Source organism: Lethenteron reissneri, chromosome 31 (genome assembly GCF_015708825.2).
Source record: "Lethenteron reissneri isolate LAM-NWPU_2019-01 chromosome 31, ASM1570882v1, whole genome shotgun sequence".
Lineage (NCBI taxonomy): Eukaryota > Metazoa > Chordata > Hyperoartia > Petromyzontiformes > Petromyzontidae > Lethenteron > Lethenteron reissneri.
Window position 1 is genome coordinate 1,505,085 of NC_083809.1, and position 19,796 is coordinate 1,524,880.

General features: G+C 48.2%; 1 protein-coding gene across 3 annotated transcripts in view; it reads right to left on the bottom strand.

Annotated features, from left to right (window-relative positions):
* Positions 1 to 204: 204 nt before the first annotated feature.
* LOC133349638 (growth factor receptor-bound protein 14-like) overlaps positions 205 to 19,796 on the bottom strand; it is an 86,463-nt gene continuing 66,871 nt past the window's right edge. For all 3 annotated transcript variants that reach the window (XM_061563236.1, XM_061563237.1, XM_061563238.1), the window contains 12 exons: positions 18,032 to 18,188; positions 15,459 to 15,580; positions 14,773 to 14,877; positions 13,934 to 14,071; positions 12,422 to 12,532; positions 11,515 to 11,610; positions 10,371 to 10,454; positions 8,623 to 8,739; positions 6,926 to 6,995; positions 6,273 to 6,360; positions 5,819 to 5,912; positions 205 to 4,408 (listed from right to left, as the gene is read on the bottom strand). In XM_061563236.1, coding sequence (XP_061419220.1) covers positions 4,262 to 4,408; positions 5,819 to 5,912; positions 6,273 to 6,360; positions 6,926 to 6,995; positions 8,623 to 8,739; positions 10,371 to 10,454; positions 11,515 to 11,610; positions 12,422 to 12,532; positions 13,934 to 14,071; positions 14,773 to 14,877; positions 15,459 to 15,580; positions 18,032 to 18,188 — 1,329 coding nt within the window. In that variant the 3' untranslated portion in view covers positions 205 to 4,261. The remainder of the gene's footprint in view (positions 4,409 to 5,818; positions 5,913 to 6,272; positions 6,361 to 6,925; positions 6,996 to 8,622; positions 8,740 to 10,370; positions 10,455 to 11,514; positions 11,611 to 12,421; positions 12,533 to 13,933; positions 14,072 to 14,772; positions 14,878 to 15,458; positions 15,581 to 18,031; positions 18,189 to 19,796) is intronic.

Consider the following 19,796-nt stretch of genomic DNA (forward strand, 5'->3'; position numbering starts at 1 on the left):
GTTTGCGCCAAATTTCAGATGACATTTATATTTCAAAACGCAGTAAGTCCACATGCGAAGGCTGGTAAAATTAACCAAACTTGTCATTACTTCTAATCCAGCGACATTGATGACGTTATAGATTCGGATAGAAAACCATAGCACAACAGCATAGATGGCTACAAACCACAATGGGTTTAAAAAAACATAAAACCCACGGCGAAATATTTTAAAATCATGTTTATTAAGAAACGTTACAAATTTTACATTGCAAGTTAGCTTAGTCCTTTGATAAAGTGAAGGGCACACTTAATAAAATAAGACTTGCTTTGCCTAAAAATGTACACCATTTCACCACATCTCATTTAACATATGGGCATAACACCAAGTCAAACAGAGGCAAGATCCACATTTCAAAATAGGCTTTCCAACAAGGATTTTAAAAAAAAACATGTTGCACAGCCACGCACGCAATCTTCTTTTTATAATAAACATACAAGGTGTTCTTAGCAGCTTGGGTTCATAATAATGTCACTGGACCTGGCTTCTGCTGTAGAGCCTCTTAATTCCCTGGGACGTGCGGACGAAAATGGCTTTACTACAGTCTTTTGAAATGGTGCCCCTCCTACCTGGTTCAAGGTAACAATGCTCTAAGCACAGGTTGATACAGATATGGGAATATGCATAAGGCCCTGAATGTAAATGGCGCGGTTCCACGGTGGAGTGAAACGCGTACAAGCACTCATTTTGGACCGTGCCATTTAGTTTCATTTGGGGTGAGGTCAGTTTTTGTTTTTCTGGAGCCACCTGTCCCGTTCTGAAGGCATGGGCAAAAAAACGAAGCTTAAAAACACAGCAGAAAAGTATCATATTTAACCCTATTCCACTAAAAATGCAAACTTTCAAATTGAACATTTTCAAAAGTAAAAAAAAACATGTCAGGCCAAAGATTGGCTTCAAGTATTTATAACATTGTTAGTTGCAATATGTATTCATTACGTTACACGAATACCAGAGTTAAAGTGTATATAACAATAACGGCAGAAGCAATTTTATAACGATCGGCAATTAGCAAGACAAACATCACGTGGCGACTGACTGTGCAGCACTCCACCCGAGCCAAGGAGTGCCGCTACCGTGCGTCAAGGAAATGGCACTAACAGGCAACACTTGAATTCCACGAGTAAAACGACCTGCAAACTCCACAAGTCTTGGGATTAGGTCGTCAATGAACAATGAGGGGGGGGGGGGGGTCGGGGAAGAAAATGGGTTACAAAAACGCACTTTTCAAAACTAATCTACGGTGCAAGGAAAATGGTGGGCCGACAAAGTAACGGTGAGAAATATTTTTAAAACAAGTCGACTGCTCGGGTGGTAAAGGTAATAACCATGGAAAGACCAATCTTGCCGTGGCGAATGAAAATACAAATATCGCGCATAGCAAAGCACTTGTTTCTTTTAAGGCCTTCGTGAATTTTTGGACAGAAAGTCGGAGCTGTAGGGTAGCAATGAGCCAGAAAACATCCCAAACAAGAGGCGGTGACAGAGCCGACGGCGTGCACATTCCATTTCACCCTCGCAATTAACACGTTCACAGAGATAGGCAACGTCTACCGGGATGGGGGAGGTATCAGATTTCCAAGACCACAGCTTACAATTATTCTAGTCGCCGTTGATCGTCGTGGCCTGCGAGAATAATTGATGCAGGCACTTTTCCATGTCAAATCATTTCATGTTGGCAACGTTGTCCAAGTCTTTGTAATTAGAATAGAACGGGAGGCAATGTTACCATTCAAAGAGAAGTGCAGAATGTATGGTTTTACTCAAGTCGGACCCGAAGGGAGAGACACACCAGGTGCATCTAAAACCTGCCAAAACTGTTCATTACACAATGTTAAATTATACATTTCTAAAAGGTGGTACTGGAGGATTTGACAGAAAGTGGTGCTTTAAAATGCTGAAGACTGCCAAACATAAAAAACACACGTTCATGGCTGGCTTTTAAAACAATTCTTAAAAAGCACGTAGGTCACAGTCGGTTTAAAATCTTTACTCTTCAGATTATTTTAAAACCCCAAAAGCAAAGGCCACGGTTCACGCCGCGTTTCCTTGCCGCTCATCACCAGTGGACGCCGTTGGGTTACATGAGTCGGAGGGTTCGACACAAATGGAATGGGCCCCACCACTCCCTCTCAAAAAGAGGGTGTCCCACCACTGTGCAGAGGCGGGGTTCTGTTAGAAACCTCACCTTGCACCAGGGAGGCAAGATGGTTTAACGCCGCCAAGAATTTGAAAGGGGGGGGGGGGCAGCTGGGGTTAAAAACGCTGCACGAAAGTCGAGAAGGGTAGAGAAGTGGGCAAGTGATGTCACGTGTTGCGTTCTTACAAACATGTGGCACGAGTGATGGGGGGGGGGGGGGACTAGTAAGAGGTGTAGAGCAACATAGCTAGTAGTCCAGACGTTACCTAAAAACAAATGCAAGAATTACAAAGAATTTCACTCAACAGCAAGGGTGGTTGTAGTAGTGATGAAGACCTGGGTGGGGGGGGTGCAAGGTTTTCGCTTCAGACTTTGCAGACCTAATTTCCGAGCACTTGTGTTGTTTACTGGCCACAGGTGCACAGAACAGCATGGGCCAATCTGGAGCTGTTGACAACAATACAAGTGTGCGCCGAATGGAAAAGTGTGAAAAAAAAGTGTTAACTTTCTTTAAATTATGGCTGGTATTCATATTACTTGGTCAAGTCACATGGGCAATCACCAAATTACACTCGAGTGTTCACGTCTAAAAACACACAATTTGTATTAATAGGAAGGAAAGCTTATAATGTTAAATAAAGTCCAATAACCTGCTTACATTACATTATGGAGCTAAGCAAAAGTTTAAAAACTTTAACCAAAAGAAACTGATGAAAAAACACTGGCTACGTAAAAATGTAAAGTTACAGAACGTTCTAGCGTCAACATCAAGTGTTTAAAAGCAAAACGAAACTTAATTAATAAACTCTTGTACTTTGAAATTAAATGCTAATTTAACATTAAAATACTCTGCTGGTTAATAAAATAGTTTAAAAAATAGAAAATGTACAACAGTGTGGTGTCCAAAAACAGCGGCTCTAATATTTAAAAAGGTTTCTCCGGAAGGAAAATATAAACAGAATAAAAAGTTACTTAGCGTATACATAGTCTTACAAAATATAACACAAGACTGGTAACCTTACAGCATCAAATGAGGACGAGAGCCGACTGCTACAGATGAAACCAACTGGTATAGACGCCACAGACTCCGCTTGAATTAAAACACAACAGCCACACAAGTATGAATGTCCATTGAAGCCTTTTTGGAATTGAAAAAAGGTACGAGCTTTAAAAACAAATTGCTCAGAGCAAATTATTGTAATTGTCCACATTTTCAGAGCCTTCAATCTTCGTCGTCTTCCTCCTCATAACAACCGCCGCCACCCATGTGCGTCAAATTCTCAAACCACCACCACCCGTTGGAGATCTGCTCCACTTTGACATCAAAACCGTGGACAGAAACAATTGCGTCGTCGCCATGATGGGCGTCACATTAGGAAAGTTCCTGGGGCGCGCGGTCATTCCCGCACAACGTGCCGCTAAAAACAAATAAAAGTTAAAAACATGTAAATAAGAGACTCACCTGATTGTTTAGTGCACCATCACAACAGTAACAAGGGATCCGAGTGGCAATGCAAACTCACAGTAAAAGCCATCCTTTGGACACTACATTCTGTGCATTTTCGTGCTGAAAAAAACGTCAGTTTCCTCTATTTTTCTCTGAAATTCTCACGTGAAAGTTTTTTTTCCTCCTCATCCTCTTTTTGCTTGTTTTATTGCAAAGGCAATAGCGTCGTGCGGCACCCCTAACGGGAAGGATGGAGGGGGAGGGGGGGTGGAACCACATTCGTGTCGAATTTACCCAAACGGCCAGCAGTACCCCCCCCCCTTCCAGGCACAAATCCCCATCCGCCGCTCAAGAAAAAAAAAAAGCCCCACACGTCTCAAACGTTCACAAGTCCATCAAGTAGCAGCCACCACTCGAGATTTCGCTTCTTTAAAAAATATGGTGTTTGACGATCCTTCAAAAAACGCACTCTTGGAATTAAACGGCTCTCCCAAATTTGGATCACGAGAGAAGAGGACTTTGACTGCGGTCCGCCACTCCCCCCACCCTGAGGTCCCAGAAAACGCAGAGGAAAGTTGATTCTCTTCTCTTCCCCCGTCCGGGGCGAGGTCCGAGGCACGCCCGTCGCGACGTCATCACAGGGCAACGCGCGTGCAGCAGTGGCGCAGGCGGAAAGGCAAAACGCCGCGGTTCAGCTGATAGAACTCCACCAGGCTGCACAGGTCAGAGAACTTTGTTTGGCCCTCGTCCAGCGAGTAGAAACCCTGCCCGTCATCCTCCACCTGGTCCAGGAAACAACAACATGGCACAAGGATTCGTGTAAGATTCTGGTATTGGACGCCAATGTTACAGCAACAAGGCTTTCTGCGCACGAAGGCACCGCGTGGTTGACGGACGTTGGTCTGCAGTAGTGGGGGGGGGGGGGGGGGCGTTGATAACGATTTGTGTTTTTTTCCCCACCCAAGTGTGTGTTCACGTGTTAGTTAATTTATCCTCAATTTAGCCAGGCCAGCCTCCAAGACTGTCAGGGTCCTACCCAGGCTTGGCAGTAGAGGGCAACGTTGCTGCTGTCAGTGCGATTCAAAGAGTTATTGGAGGATTTTTTTTTCAGCATTGGGGATGTTTAGCCAATACCAGTTAGTTATTTGCATTGCACTGGTATAAACACAGGGAACCCAGGAGGGGACGCCTTTGCAGAACAAGGGGAGAACATTCAAACCTCACAATAAAAAGGTGCCGTGTTCAGACTCGAACCGAGGAACTTTTTGCTGCGGAGGAACGAGCCTCACTACTGTGCCACCATGCCACCCACATTTGCACCATGATGCCGGCACATTTAGCCACACAGCCTTTAACCAACATCGTCACGGGGATATTTAACGCCCGCCGAAGCAGGCGGAGCTCTATTGAGAGATACATCCGCAGCATTAAACGCAGCGCCGTCGGGCGGCACCACACAGCAGTCGCCAACAAGGCACGTGACCACGCACCCACACCGTTACCACCCACACAACGTAACGTTACTACCCACACCGTTACCACCCACACAACGTAACGTTACTACCCACACAGCGAATACGGCAGGAGGCCTCGTCGCGACACGTCCAGACAACTCGCGTCACACCAAGTGGGGCCTCGGATTCATTCCATTCGTGCACAAGACGACGCAGAACACCCACAAGTATACGAGCACCAGAGTCATTTAAAGAATCTTTAAAATAATTTCGCACTACGGTACTCGTCATTGCAGTGCAGCGACGGTGCAGTCGTTTGGCTGCTGCAATAGGAACCTGGTAAACCACAGTTCTATTCCAAGCCACAACTATCAGTGTCTAGGAGACCGCTAAACCAGTCGTGGGTCCCTCACCCCACCCCGTCTTTAACCCAAACTGGACAGTGTTATAGAAAACAATGTTCAGAACGCAGTTACAGATTGAAAAACTTAAGGACAGAAAACAAATTTGTTCCACAACACAGAGCCCTCAAGGAGATCATCTTACCCCAAACATGAACTGATAAAATATCCCCAAGGCCGTTTGTCAAGACGAGTGGCGATGTTTATTGATGCTGGTGCACCCACGGCAAAACGCAGCGCAATTTATTTGGTTCTAGAGCGAAGCTGGTTTGGTCCACCGGACGTGGTGCTAAAAACGGCGATCTCCAACCACCCCACGGTAGAGCGTCTCCCTCACCGGCAGAATCTGGAAATGCCGGACCTTCTGGTTGTGGCACAGAGACAGCACGAAGGCCTTGGCGTGGCTGTGGCAATCGCGCACCAGGAACACCCTGTGCAGACGCACGCACGGAGACAAACCCAGACACGGATGTTGCACGTTGAGAACACAAATCAAAGTTAATGTTGGCCAAAGTGCAATGGGGCCAGGAGGAAGCTTAAGACAAAGGGTGGGTGGGGGGGGTAAAAACATCCAAATTGTGAGAGGTGGCCTCCCGTTGAAGGGAGGCATTGACGGGAAACGGCAGCGGTAGGCAAGGGCCAAAGTTAGATTCAGGGTGTGTCGTCTAGCAGTACCTTAAATTAGAGCTCAATTAAGCAAAACTAATTTGAATATGATCACATGCAGAAGGAACAGATTGGAGGATCGATTCGATGTCTGGGGGCTGTGCATCGCTGCCGTTTGCACTCACCCGTCCACAAGCCCCTGCTGCGCGATTATCTTCTGAGCCTCTTCCCTGGAAATGTGGCCGTAGAACCATGGCTGTGTCCAGTGGATCACTGGGCAACGCACGAGGAGCGGCAGCAAAAAAAAAACAATCAGAACGCATAGCAGCGCACACAAACCACACACACGCTTCGATACCACGAAACATGTAGAGATATAAACCACACCACTCATTACATGTGCGCAATAATGCCACCACATGCCCAACAGACACCAGTGGGCACCAGGCACGCAACAAATCAAAAGCACAACACCGCACCATTCTAAAAAGACACGCGTCCACAAAAATATCCGCACAGCCGCACGCGGATCACGCGACTTTAGGACCCAGGGCTTTAAAGCATGTAGGTTGAGCGAGCGACCAAAACGGATTGCCCTGGGGAACTCCACGAGCAGATGCAACCCTGCCACCATAACAAAGTGCAGATGCCCCATATAGCCTTGAAGCCTTTTGGGACAAATGCTGATAGTTAGAGCACCTATGAAGGCCCCGACATCACACAAACGACAGATTGACACCAGGGGCCATTGCCTGAGCAGCGAGGTTGACGACCGAGAAACGATGAGTGGGAGGCGCACCGAGTAGAGGAGCGCTGAACGCGTCGCTCTGGAACTCACTTGTGTTCAGCGTGGTGGTCTGTCCGGGACTGCCGCTTCCCAGGACGTTGAGTCGGTTGCAACCGCGTTTCTGTTGAAGTTAAAAGCGCGCGTCAAATGAAGGCAGTTGCCCATCAAAGCACAGTAATCCATCAGTAAAACAAGGATTTAGACCTCAACCTTCGGCTCATGAATGGGGTTGGCGTGGGCACAGCTCTGCTGATACCACCTTTAAGCGACGGTGGTAGCCAAGGCAGGGAAAATCAAACTCCGAGCACCAGATTCGGTGCACCACCCCACACTGGTAGGAATTTAGGTGCACAAAATAATTTGCACAAGAAGCACACCGACAACGCCATGGGCGTTGTGGACGAGCACCATTGGGTTTCAGGAGTCGCCGTTGACATGACACGCGAGGAAGGGTGCCGTGGGTGGCGTTTATGCAGCAAGGGAGTGCAGGCAGGCAGCAGAGGGAGCACCACGACAACTTGAAGTGGCTCTGAGAGAAAGCGCCAGCCATTTCCTCATTGAACCAAAGGTTGTCACTGGCGCAAAACCACTGGACAAGCACAGACGACCCACCCCCCTACTGAACATCGGATTTCTCCAGGAGAAATTAAATGATTGAGATTGTTGTATTTGTACCCAGTTGCCAAACGTCCAAGCAGGGGTGGAGGCGGCAACGTGACCACGAGTCCACACGAGGCGCTCGCACGCGTTCAGCGATATAAAAACACCGCCGTAGTTAAAAAGCGCTTAGGTGATGAGCCAGAATTCCTGACCACCATCTTTCACGCACGCCAAAATAAAATGTACGTCCCCCGTTCTTCCAAGTTAATCTTTACCCAGAATTTCACGCAAGTTTATTTTTCGGGTCTCAATCTGTGGCCAACACACCCCAAGTGCTTCAGCAAAGCAACTCAAAGGGCAAGTTGGTATGTTCATGTGAACGGTGAGGGGAGCAGGTAGGGAAATGGCGACTGGGAGTACACGCATCTAGAGCCAAGGTCCACTGGGACAGCAATCAGTCACGCAACCAAATCGCCAAGCAGATGGAACGAACGGTAGAGGTCGTCGTTCCTCTTGTAAGCAACAGCAGCTGCATGCAAGTGCTCAGGCGGTGTGGACCCCACTTCGCCAAAATAAAGCATTACCAATAAGCGGCTTAAGGTCGTGCACTTGCGATGGCTTGACCAACCAATGTTAATTTGAATAAAATGCCATCATGTGGGCACAACGCTCAGAAATCCAGATACAGATCAAGCAGCACACTCACTGTACAGCCAGATCTGTCTGGCAAATGGAGAAACGAATCTCGACACAACAGGGTCACACTTTCCATATACTGGCTTGGTTTCTGCCGCCAATGATTAAAACATGTTCATCAAGTCGAAATAATTCATGGTTTCTGGCCATCAATCAAATTCCAGCTCTAATAAAATGACAAATATCACTTGTCCTGTGCACAATCTCACAGCAGCGTATAGTGTTGTGCAATCCCCTGGTATTGTGCAAGGGACAACAGGGAAATTCAATAAATTGTTTTTTAGGACAAGTCAATTTGGAAAACTATTTCTTTGCCGAGCATTCTGGGGTCAGACAGAATGCCGCGCTCCGAGATATCTGAATGGATTAGTCTCTCGTCACCCTACTCAAAGTGACAAACTTGACGGGGAGGGAGTCATGAATTAAAGAGGCCTGTGCAACCCCCCCCCCACCTTCCACAGCAGGGCTTCTTCAGCTGCCACCGTCTGTGCCTCCGCGGGGTTCTCGATGATCCGGCCTTTCCGTCCCGAAAAATCCATCGCTACGAGCGAGTTTTCCGAAATGCTCCTCTGTTGTTCACACGCACAAACCACCACAAGATTCCGGTTACCGACCGACCGAGGTCACGTGATAACGTCAGCCGTGGCTGGGAGCGCGCGCTGGGGTCGCTGGGCTCGTAGTGCAGCACGCGAACAAACTGTGCCTTAATTCCTTTCTCTCGTTCAACAAATGTTTGGGGGGGGGGGGCGGAGGCAAGAATTGAGAAAAAAAAGACTGGCAATGTTACGTTGCTACTCTTCGAAATAAGGTTGCACAGAACTGAAATCCGCCACACTGCACGGCCAGCGATGACGTCCACTACGTGCGCACACACGCAGCACGCGTTTGGGGATGCGAACACAGCGGCGCGTCCACGGATGGATACTACACGACGCTGCCACACCAATGAGGTCCCCAACATGCACGACTGTCAAGGGGGTCCCGCAACAGACACCTTTACCTTAAAAATACAAACTGGGTGGAACAAAAACCTGTGTTGGAGACTTGCGATGCTGCATTTCTAGCCGTTCAAGGGATTGCAATCTTCTGGGCAAGCGCATTTTCAGATAAATATTTGGCCGATGACTTTAAAGATAGCGCCAAATGTGGCATAACAACGACGGCGAGGTTCAGGCAGGGGTCACGGCTAAACTGGTATCGCTGGGATTCCTAAGCAATCCGCTGTAGCCAGGGTCCAGTGTCAAATCCCCAGGCGGCGCACGCGATTCTAAAGTTAGCGCGTGCGCCCGTGGGTCGCACAAGGAAAAGCAAGCACATGTTTGGAATTTAGAGACTCATTACGTTGGTAGAGCCTTGCGAGAAATCAAACACTAGCATACATTTCTCACAGCCTTGGTTTTTTCTCCCCCCTCCAAAATCGGCTGAACGTGCATTAGCCAGTCAATTAAGAGAGGAGTTCATCTTTTTATTTACTCAAGTTTCCCATGGCTTAGTGATGCACGGGATTATAAATAAAAGTGAGCGAGGCTCTTAACCCTTTTTAGATCGTGTGCGTGTAACGTCAATCAAAATACAATATCCTTGGCCGGTACGTCTTCTGAATAGAAGACGTACCGAAGATTCCACAGGGCCATGCGGGAGGGGTGTGTGGCACAGTTTGGCAACAGTTACCATAGTGCGGTCATGTCACTAGTTCTCGGCAGTAAGCACAAGGTCTTCAACAGCAACGGCGCTATGCCTCACTGCTTGCGTGTTCCGAGATTCAGCGGTTAACAGAACCCATCCCGCAACTTGCAGACGTCTCAAAACGGAAACAGGGGTTGAGCAGAATTTATTTCTGGCTCACAATGATTTGGCAGAGAATGGGAATATAAATCCCAGTGAGCAAGGCAATTCAAGGGGCCACTAAAAAAAATCGCACCAACTTGGCAGTGGCAGCAGGCCAACCGACATGACGGTCTGCAGAATTTGGGAGGTCGGACAAGATGCAGGTGGCCAAAAAAAGATGACACCTTGCAGGAGGCCAAGGCGATTTGTTTGAAAACACCAAGCATGCCCGTCAGATGAGCAGATAAAAATGTGATCGTGGTCTATTTTTGTCCACTTGCATGCTTACATAAGATAACAGCAGCGACCACGAGGATGAGGGTGGGTGGAGGGAGTGGGTCGAGAAAAATTATGCACATTCTTTGGAATTTACCATGGGCGTGGCGGTGAATTGAGTCAGGTGGTTCCATCTCAGATGATGCGGGGTCCTGTAATTCTGGTACAACTGGATACCGTGCTGAAAACAAACAAAAAAAGACAAGTGCACACACACACACGCGTCACTGTACAGATCTTTGCTCCACTGCAAGCCGACGGGGGAGCACGCCATCTCCTCCGGCACTGTCGGCAACAAGCTGCACCGAGAACGACTGCGTGCGAGACCCACCGACACGCGTAGGGTCAAAGGTCAAAGTGATTTCCTGCTCAAACGAGCAGAAAGCGGTGTTTTCACGAGCCCGTGGGGGCAATTTGCGGTCCTACGACAGGGGCGAGTCCATCCAGGGGACAACCACTTTTGCCTTTTTTTTAAAATGACCTTGGCAAAGGCTATCGCATTTAAGTGCACAAAATTAATGGATACTTCATGAATATAAACAAGAAAATGTACCCACGTGCACAAACTCTAGCACGCTTTCCCAACCGTTTGTTCTCGGATGTTATTGACATAACGACGTTCGCGACGACCGAATCACAACGAGATGTGGAACAGCGCTCGGGCACCGGAGGCGACGTCACGGTGGAGAGGTCGGCGAGTCAAGCGCACGGCGTGACGTCAGCCCGAACCAGCAAGGGGGCGGGGGGGGGCCTCTTTAAGGGGGTTTGGTTTCTCAAGCCAAGATTTGGGCAATCTTATTCAAGTCGCCAATATTCTCGAGGACAAGTCCTTCTAGCAACCACAAGTGTGCACTAAATAATTTTTATTGGATCATCTTTAGGATTATTACCATGACCCCCCCCCCCTTCCCGTTGCAGACGGCCAGACAGAACCAATGCACTTAATACTTTCAACCTAAGGTTGGAAAGCATTCAAAATGAGTCCTGCAAATGGATTGGGGTTTCCACACGGACCTCATTTGCAAATGCAACTTTCATTTGCGCCACCCCCCCCCCCTCCCCCATTTACGCGAGCTGCGATCAATATAGCACAATCTCTAATTTGGAAGAAAAAAATCTGAGCTCAATCGATCGCAACATTCATGCGCACCACCCCCTGCACAAGACGTTCAGCCCAACGAGATTGCACCCTTCCTACCACAACTTGGATTTAAAAGCACCCCCCATGCCCCCCCAATCACCTTGAAGAGCCTCATGGAGGTCATCCAGCAGGCCTTGCTCTGCTCGTCCTCCGCACACAGCAGCTTCAGATCTTTCACGCCACACGCTTTGTTGGGCTGTCAAAACGCAAGCACAAAAAAGCGCAACAGTCGGTGGATCGGCATCGCTGCCGCATGACTAACGGGGAAATTTTATATACTTATAACACCACAAGCGGTGCGTGCGAATATTTAGGGTTCATGCAAACAAGATCACTTAACGGTTAGGTTGGAGTGAACAAACCCGTAACAATGCAGAAAACAAATTATATATGAATTCTAGACATTGTTTCAATTAGCCAAATGGCAGGTCCCGAAGAAATGAAATTGATGAGGCAGGGAGAATTCCATACCAAGCAAAAGCCTCAAAGTTAAGTTCGACTGGCAATGTTAGGCCGTGGAACCTGCACGTGTAAATTCATGCACACGCAAATCACGAGTTCCTGCATCGTTCTTAATCCCAGATGCTTAACAATAACACAGTGGTGGCACTCGCGATAGGTGCACGTGTCAGAACAAGTTTTTCAATTGTTCACGTGGCATGGAACAACTCCTGCCACTGGAGGCCACTACATTCACAAACGTAAAAAAATTAGGTTAAAAACCATTCACGGCACTCGCTAATTAACAACGCCTGAACATTGATTATATAGATCAGGCAATGGCTCTTTCTTACAAGTAGTTTCTGCCTGAAACGTAAAATACACCCATTTGTTCACGTTTAAACAGCAAAACGCAGTTGGCCATTCCGCCCAACCCCCCCCTACCCCCCACATCGGCCCAGTTGGTGGAATTGGCGTGCGGCACGATTCCCAGCTTTGAGAACTCCACCCCCCCCCCCCCTTGATGTTCCGCACGCAAAGCTCGGCCCCCCCCCCTCCTCTCTCACCTTGAGACAGAAGCAGAAGTCCGAGGGCGCGTTGTGAGTCTTCCGCGGAGAGAGCACTGTGTACACGTTGCTCTCCGTTATCTCCGCAAAGCACTGCAAGTGTCGTGGCTCCTGTGGGGTTGGAAGCAATGGGGAGAAGGTGAGGCCGAGGCAGCGGAACAGACAGCCCAGGAGGAGCCCAGGTGGGTAGGCGCGTGGGCTCCGGGGAGGTCGGAGCGATGGGCTTGGCACTTGCCGCAGAGATCGGAGTTCGAATCCAGCCAAACCAGCTGCGACGGTTCAAACCGGGTTCTTGAGGTGTAATAAGTACGTTGAACTTCTTTCGCACCACACGTAGCCAACAACGCTAAATAGGAGGAGAGTTGGTCTTGACCGGGTTAAAAACGGACAAATAAAACCACCACATTGAATTTGGGGTCCACACTTAATCTGCCTAAATTAGAGCATTAAGGTGTAGAGAACCAAATGCGACAAAGGTTACACGAGCAGAGAAATAACAAAATATATAGTTCTAAACTTCATGTGACAAAGTAACATTATACTCGATGGGTGGGGTGGGAAAACGCTCCCTTCAGAGTGAACCCACAGGTTACTTAATGAAATGGATTTCAGAAGTAGTTGGAAGTTGTGACAGCTGGGTTGGGGCCAGCATTCAAATGTTAAAAAGGTGGGGGGGGGGGGGGGGCGTAGTTGCGCTTTTCCAAGGAGGGAGGTGATCAGATTTCTCAAAAAGCGCCAATCGCAAAAAAACATCTGGGATTAAAGAGAAAAGTTAAAAATATCAGCCACAGTCCAAATAACGTCAGGAAGAAAGCCCAATAAACAATCATCATGGCAAATCATTATCAGCCATGGTCAATCCACCGTTGGGATTATGGCATCCACAGGCTATTGCCACCTGTCAACACTGCGACGTTAATGATCCACTTGGCACCTGGAAACGAACCAATTTAATATTGCGCAATCTCCCCATTGGATATCCTATTGGACGATCAAGTCCCAAGCTTCCACGTCATCATCCCTGTCGAGCCATTGACACTCCCCACCCGCCACATCTCACCCCTCTTGCAGGAAAGAGAAAGACAAAAAAAACAGCCGTGGGGAAAAACTAAACAAATAAACCCGTAAAAACAAAGTTTTTCACTCTAAATCCTTTATATGCGTGGCGGCTAGAGTTCTCTCGTCCTCTGGCTTGAGATGGCTGCAATCTATGGGTCAGATGATTGTCTGCCAGTATTAAGCAATTGGTAATTAAATATTTAATTTGTTTTCCCTAAAAAGTGTAAAATTTTGGAAAAAAAATTTCACGAAAATTAATTGTCACACACAACGAGTCTGTGTGGAAAATGTCAGCTCGATTGGATCACGGGAAGTGGGTTAAAAAACGACCGAAAGATTTGCACGGTCCTAAGCAAGCAAGCACGCGAACTTAATATAAAGGATTTAAAAACTGCAACCGCCGTAGTGCAGCCCCCCCTCCCCCCGGGCAGAATGAGCAGCAGCGTTCGTCACCTTCGAGGTTCCCTTCAGAGAGAAGTAGAGGCCCGAGCGGCGGAGAAGGAAGAAAGACTTCTTCCAGGATCTCTTCCCCGACTCGCGCACGCTCAGGTACCCTTGGATCTCAGGGCAGCTGCTCGAGTTGAAGAAATTCTGGTGCGGGAAGGTGGGGGGGGGGGTGTAAAATAGCAAGATGAGAATCGAGCACCAATGCACGATAAATACGAGTACTTTCAAAGACGTCGCCACAGCTTGGGGGAATTTTTCAAAGTGGAAGTTCACAGCATGAGGCTGCAGCCGAGGGGTTGGGGTTTAAACGATTGTGGGAACAGAATGTGTACAAAATCGGTTGTTTCACTGAATCTTTGAACACACCACTACTGCCCATCACCACCGCGGACAGAAACGACAACTCTGGTACACCGTTGACTCAGAGCTCAAGCTGAAAATCGTGGGAGCTATCGACCACGTGGAACAGTTCACCACCTGTGGCGACGCACACCTCGTACAATTATTCCTCAGAGCGCTGCCTTGCCTGGCTGAAGAGGCTCAAGAGGTCATGTTGACCCGAGTATGAGAAACTTACGAGGGGGGGGGGGGGGGGGCATTCATACCCGTCTGGTACTCTGCAAGAAGATATATCAACAACATGCACTGGCCAGTGTGGCGAAGCACGGTCAACTCCATATGGATGCAAATAGGAGTGAAAACGAGGCGCTTGCGTTATTGCAGCAGAGTATTTAGCATCGCGGCACACAGGCCCGGGACAGCAGGAGAGCGCGCCAGAGTTTCCTACCCCGAAAACATCGCGCCCATCATCACGAGCTGCGTGCAGGAGGCATTACATGGCTCACCTGGACAAGCTGCGAGTGAGGGACACTTCCGTTTGACGACGAAGACGACGACGAGGTGGCGGCGGCCTCGCTGCAGTTGGACACCATTTGGTCAGGGAAAAATTGCTGCGGATGTCAAAACACACGAGACAACGACGACAGCGGGTGAAGGACGGGACCGAGACGGACGAGGGCCGCCAGGCTGCCGATGGGGCCCGGCGTGCTCACGTCAGGGCCTCCATGGGGAGGGCTTCAAGCAGTGCGGCCGTGAGGCCTGCAAACAAGTCAACACCCCCTACTCCTCTACCCCCGGCCGGGTGACGAGTCAATTCAAGTGACAAGTTGGGTTCACACTTCAATTTGTGAGAGACTAGGATTTGTATATGGGAAGAAAAAAAACATTTGTACAGTTTAATTTGCTGCCTTTGGTATAAAAAGGTAAAATGTATATCATTTGAATTGTCAAAATGTCACTCACAACAATAATGTGCCAGGAGCATGAAGCTGAATTTCATCAATGCGATGAGGTTACCGTTGATCCATTAGACTTCTAGTATCAGCAACAACGGTGACAGCAAAACGTGAATGCAGCTTTAGAAGACATCTCTGAAGGGAGCAAGCTGCGAATGCCCTTGTGCACTCAGGGATTTCGGGTGGTGCCGTGCGGGAGGAGGGGGGGGGGGGGGGGGGGAGTTCATGGCTGGTACCAGCGGGGTCTTGAAGAACTCGTATTTGGCGTAGTTTTTGCGGAAGTAGAGGCGGCTGTCGGCATCGCTGCCCCACGATGCCTGCACCTGCATCACTTCCTCATGGTCCTCGAGCAACCGCTCTGCGCATATGGGGGCAACCAAGCACCACAACAAAAACCACCACACCTTAAAAACGAGATTCATCCAGCGCACAGCCTTTCTACAAGGGAGACTTCAGGTGTCACGCAGAGGACCTGGCACAGTTAGTTTTCCACAACGAAGGTCAGTGCATGACCAGAACACCAAGTACTGTAGTTGCACAAACGGAATGAAGAGATTTTAATCTGCGTCGTTACGCCTCTGAAGTACGAAGCCTTCGACACAAATGCGTCAATGTTCTGTGGGTGTACCTGGAGGCGAAAAAAATATTCAGATAGTCGCGCGTTTGTAATGCGAGATGCTGCCAGATGGGTGCAGCGGTGGCAATGTCCTTAGGACAATGTGTTACGAGCTCGGCAACCAGAGTTAATACCCCACCATTGCTCGTGATAGTTCAACCAGTTCAAGCACCCTTCACCACCACCTCCATTGACCAGCAGGAAGTATAACAACGACCAACAGTATGGACAGACCTTCGCTCAGCACTGGGCAATGTCAAGGTGCTTTGCATGTATTTACATCTGTATTGCAATGTTGTCCTCAGTGTCACGAGACAATTTAATTTCCATTTGGAACTCGCAGATGGGGGAGGGGGGGTTATGGGTGTCCGCGTGGCCTTGTGGAGGCAGACAATTCCGTAAACACATTACGTCACAAGATCATATTGCGAAATTCAAAACCGCGAGTGTAGATATTCTTGCCATGAACATCGCTTGGCATGAGAGCAGGGAAACTTTTTACCTGCTGCCGTTACAACAAATGCAGCAATTCATTGAACTGGCTGGAAACGTTTCAATTTGGAGGACACTGAAGCACTGCAGAGAGATCTATGACACACACTACTAAAAACCAAAATGTTTATTTTTCAGAAAGGAAATAAAGTCAGAGTAACAAAGAAGCTATGGCTCTTTCATTAGTTATTACCAATTGCAGAGGCCATCCTGTCGCTACTAGGAAGAGAGTGCCCAGTTTCAAGCAATGGGTGTCCAAGGCCAAGATTGTAGCCCAAGATTTCAGCAGTTCTGGCTCTGCATCCCCCCTTATTGCCAGACAGACAGAGTCCCGGTATTTGGTCCTTTGGGTCAATTATGATTTTCAGGAAGTGTGTGGTCGAGCAAAACAAGTAGGAGCATTATCTCCACATCTCCAGTCCCATGATCCACCATGTACACGCATACAACTAGAACAGATTGGCAATTACAAATTAAGCCACTGCATTAACCAGACGGCTAGCAACTGGGAGATAATTAAAAATTAATCCCGACTAAAGTTGAACAACCACCAGACAAGAGAGATTGCCAAGCGCTGGTTTAAAAAACACACACAACGCATTCACTGCCCATCTGGCACCCAAACCCCGCTTGGCTTTGTTGTTCTATCAAATCAACCACAGGCAAACGTTTCGACTTTAGCACAATTCAACACCGACTTGTGCCTGCCCGGCACATGCCGGAGCAGACTGTGGATGCGGGAAACGGGACCACAAGCAGATCACGCGGAGTGGATTAGAGAACGATGGAATGCACATGGGGGAGGGGGGGGGATATTTTTCTATAAATCGCGTCTGGACCTTTCATTCGTCAATGATGCTACTTCAAGGTGTCGCTATGGACATGTCACAGGGGGAGGTGGAGGGCACGAAATATTTAAACTTGACACAGCGAAGAACACTTTTTTTTATCACGAGAAATTCGGCAGGCGATGTTAGAAGGCCACAATGCCACACTTGGCAGAGGGAAAAGAGCCACCCTCGCCTCGCTGGTTGGAAGAACCGCGAAGATAACACTTGTAAGTCGCTGCCAGCTCAGATGTGTGCCCCCCCCCCCCCCCACAGAAATCCTTGCGGTATAAAAATCGCGTGAGAACGCAGTTCAAAAATAGTTGGAACGCCAGCAAAATGTCGTTCCAATGTGCGACCCACCGATTGCGCAGGCAGCGATGGCACACGGGGGTGGGGGGATCGAACTGCGGCCTCAAAACAAACAAGGCTGGAGGAGATGTCACCAAGAGGAGGCACCAAGTGGCCGACGTGACAAAGGAAAGATCGGTTGGGTCGGGAGGACGTGATATCTCTGTTTGCTTTGTCTGCACGAGAGAGAGAGATTTGTATCTCCCACTTTGTTTGCACCTCGGCTCTTTTGTAAGAGGCTTCGTGTCGATGGAGGTGCTCTCACCTGGGTACAAAGAGCGTCCGTGTACGCGTGCACACAACACTTCAGCACAAAAGCCACAGTGCTCGTGACGGGGGTTAAAAACGACAAGTCGCGATTATGTATTGAAAAGGGGGACTGGAGGCAAAGAAAACAGCACGAAACAACCGTGACGAACGCCGCCTTTGGTCGGACAACAACACCGCAGCACTTGTGGGCGAGCGATGAGCAGCGCGGCAGGGAGAGCGGACGAGCAAATGAACGACGGGGAGAGCCACAAACCTATGGAGACGGAGACCAGGCTCTCGATGAGCGACCAGTTGTTGTCGTCCACAAAGTGGCGTCGTTGAACGAGCATCTGGGCAACATCGCGTGCCGTCGCGTCCGTGGGCACCTCCAGCGCCCTGCTCGTGCCGTCCTCGCTGAACACCTTGATCACCTGCACGAGCAGAGGGGGGCGGGGATGGCAGCCACAGTCAGATATTGGCCACAAACTTTATTAAAAAAAAAATAATCAGGTATGGCCCGCCGAGCCACCGCTTTTTTTACAGAAGCAATCTGGCTATCACAAATTGTAGCTCAAAAAAGTGGCTTAAATTATGTGTATATTTATAGCAACAAAATACCGTAAAAGCACGTGGATAAAAAAAAATGGAGGAAAAACCAGACCCAGGAGAAAAATCCACGTGACCACCAGGGAGAGAACATTCAAAATCTAAATACAGGGTGTCAGGGACAGAATAAAAACCCACGACCTTCTGTATACCAGGCGAGGTAGTCAGTATCTTGCCACTGCAGTACCCAAGAGTATTGCTTTACCTCCCAACTGGATGACAGCGACTGCTGTATATCATAATACCAGAACGCGGTGCAAAGCCATTTTTCAAAACAATTAAACGTTATCCAAAACAAAGGATTACTTCTCAGCAACCTCCAGCATAATGAATAAAAAAACTCTCAAGTTGCACAACCACATGAAATTTAGACGGCACGCAATTAAAATGTACCAACAACATTTGGTTAATGTTGCACAGAATGTAGCTTTTTAAAATGGAGTGTTACTCAAATGTAAGGTCTTACAGCGCGCGCACCAGTAATCTTGGACAAATAAAACAAGTCATTAATAAATAGCGTTGGTAGATTTGAGTGACATGTTGAAAAAAAAAATTCCTGAGCCAACACAGCATCCATGCCCATACGTGGGCATGCCAGGTTCACAGGACGAAATCTTTACACGCAGAGTGTAGCGAGACAAAGGCAAGCCGTTACCATAAAGACCCAAGGCAGCATTGGAGGCAGTCAGATCTGTCGCTTCACCCTCGAAAAGGGCTCAAAAAACCACAGGCCAGCTGCCAAGCAGTGGGCAGAGTTGTTGGAGCCAAGCAAGAAATCCCACATGGGAGTTCCAAAAAACTAAAATTCCTCGAATCGTTACATGGGCAAATTCCTTTCATGCCACAATTATTTATCTCAGTTTAGGAAATTCTAAAAACGGCAGTCAACTTTGTGGCTACTGACATATGACCACGGAATTTTCCATTGTAAGTTAGGGGCAGCCGATCAATGTGCGCATTAATGGAACAGGATTTTAAAAAATAAATCACGAATCCACGGACCCAGTCACCAGAAAGAGGACTGAAGACACTTCAGCAGATTGTTGCTCAAATTGGGCATCGGTGTTCAAACTCGAGCTCAATGCCAAGCCAGTGGTGGAAATTCCACATTGGTGTGGCGAGGGCAGAGTTCAGAATAAAAATTATTTATGCTGGAGGAATGCAATGGGCTGTAGAGATCTTTTCAGATGTCCAGGATACCCATAGGACGGACAACCACTTCCTGACCACAAAGATAATCTCATTTAATAGACCCCGGAAGGATGACCAGTCAACTTCCCCAATCCCCCTTCCAACGAGGATTTGAACTCCCAAACGGTTCCGATTGGTGGTGCTCCCAACTGCAGAGCGACCGGCCAAGACACAATCAGGAAAAATAACTCAATTGAAAGAAAAAAAATCCCACAAGGCACACGCACGGTTGTATTAAAGAC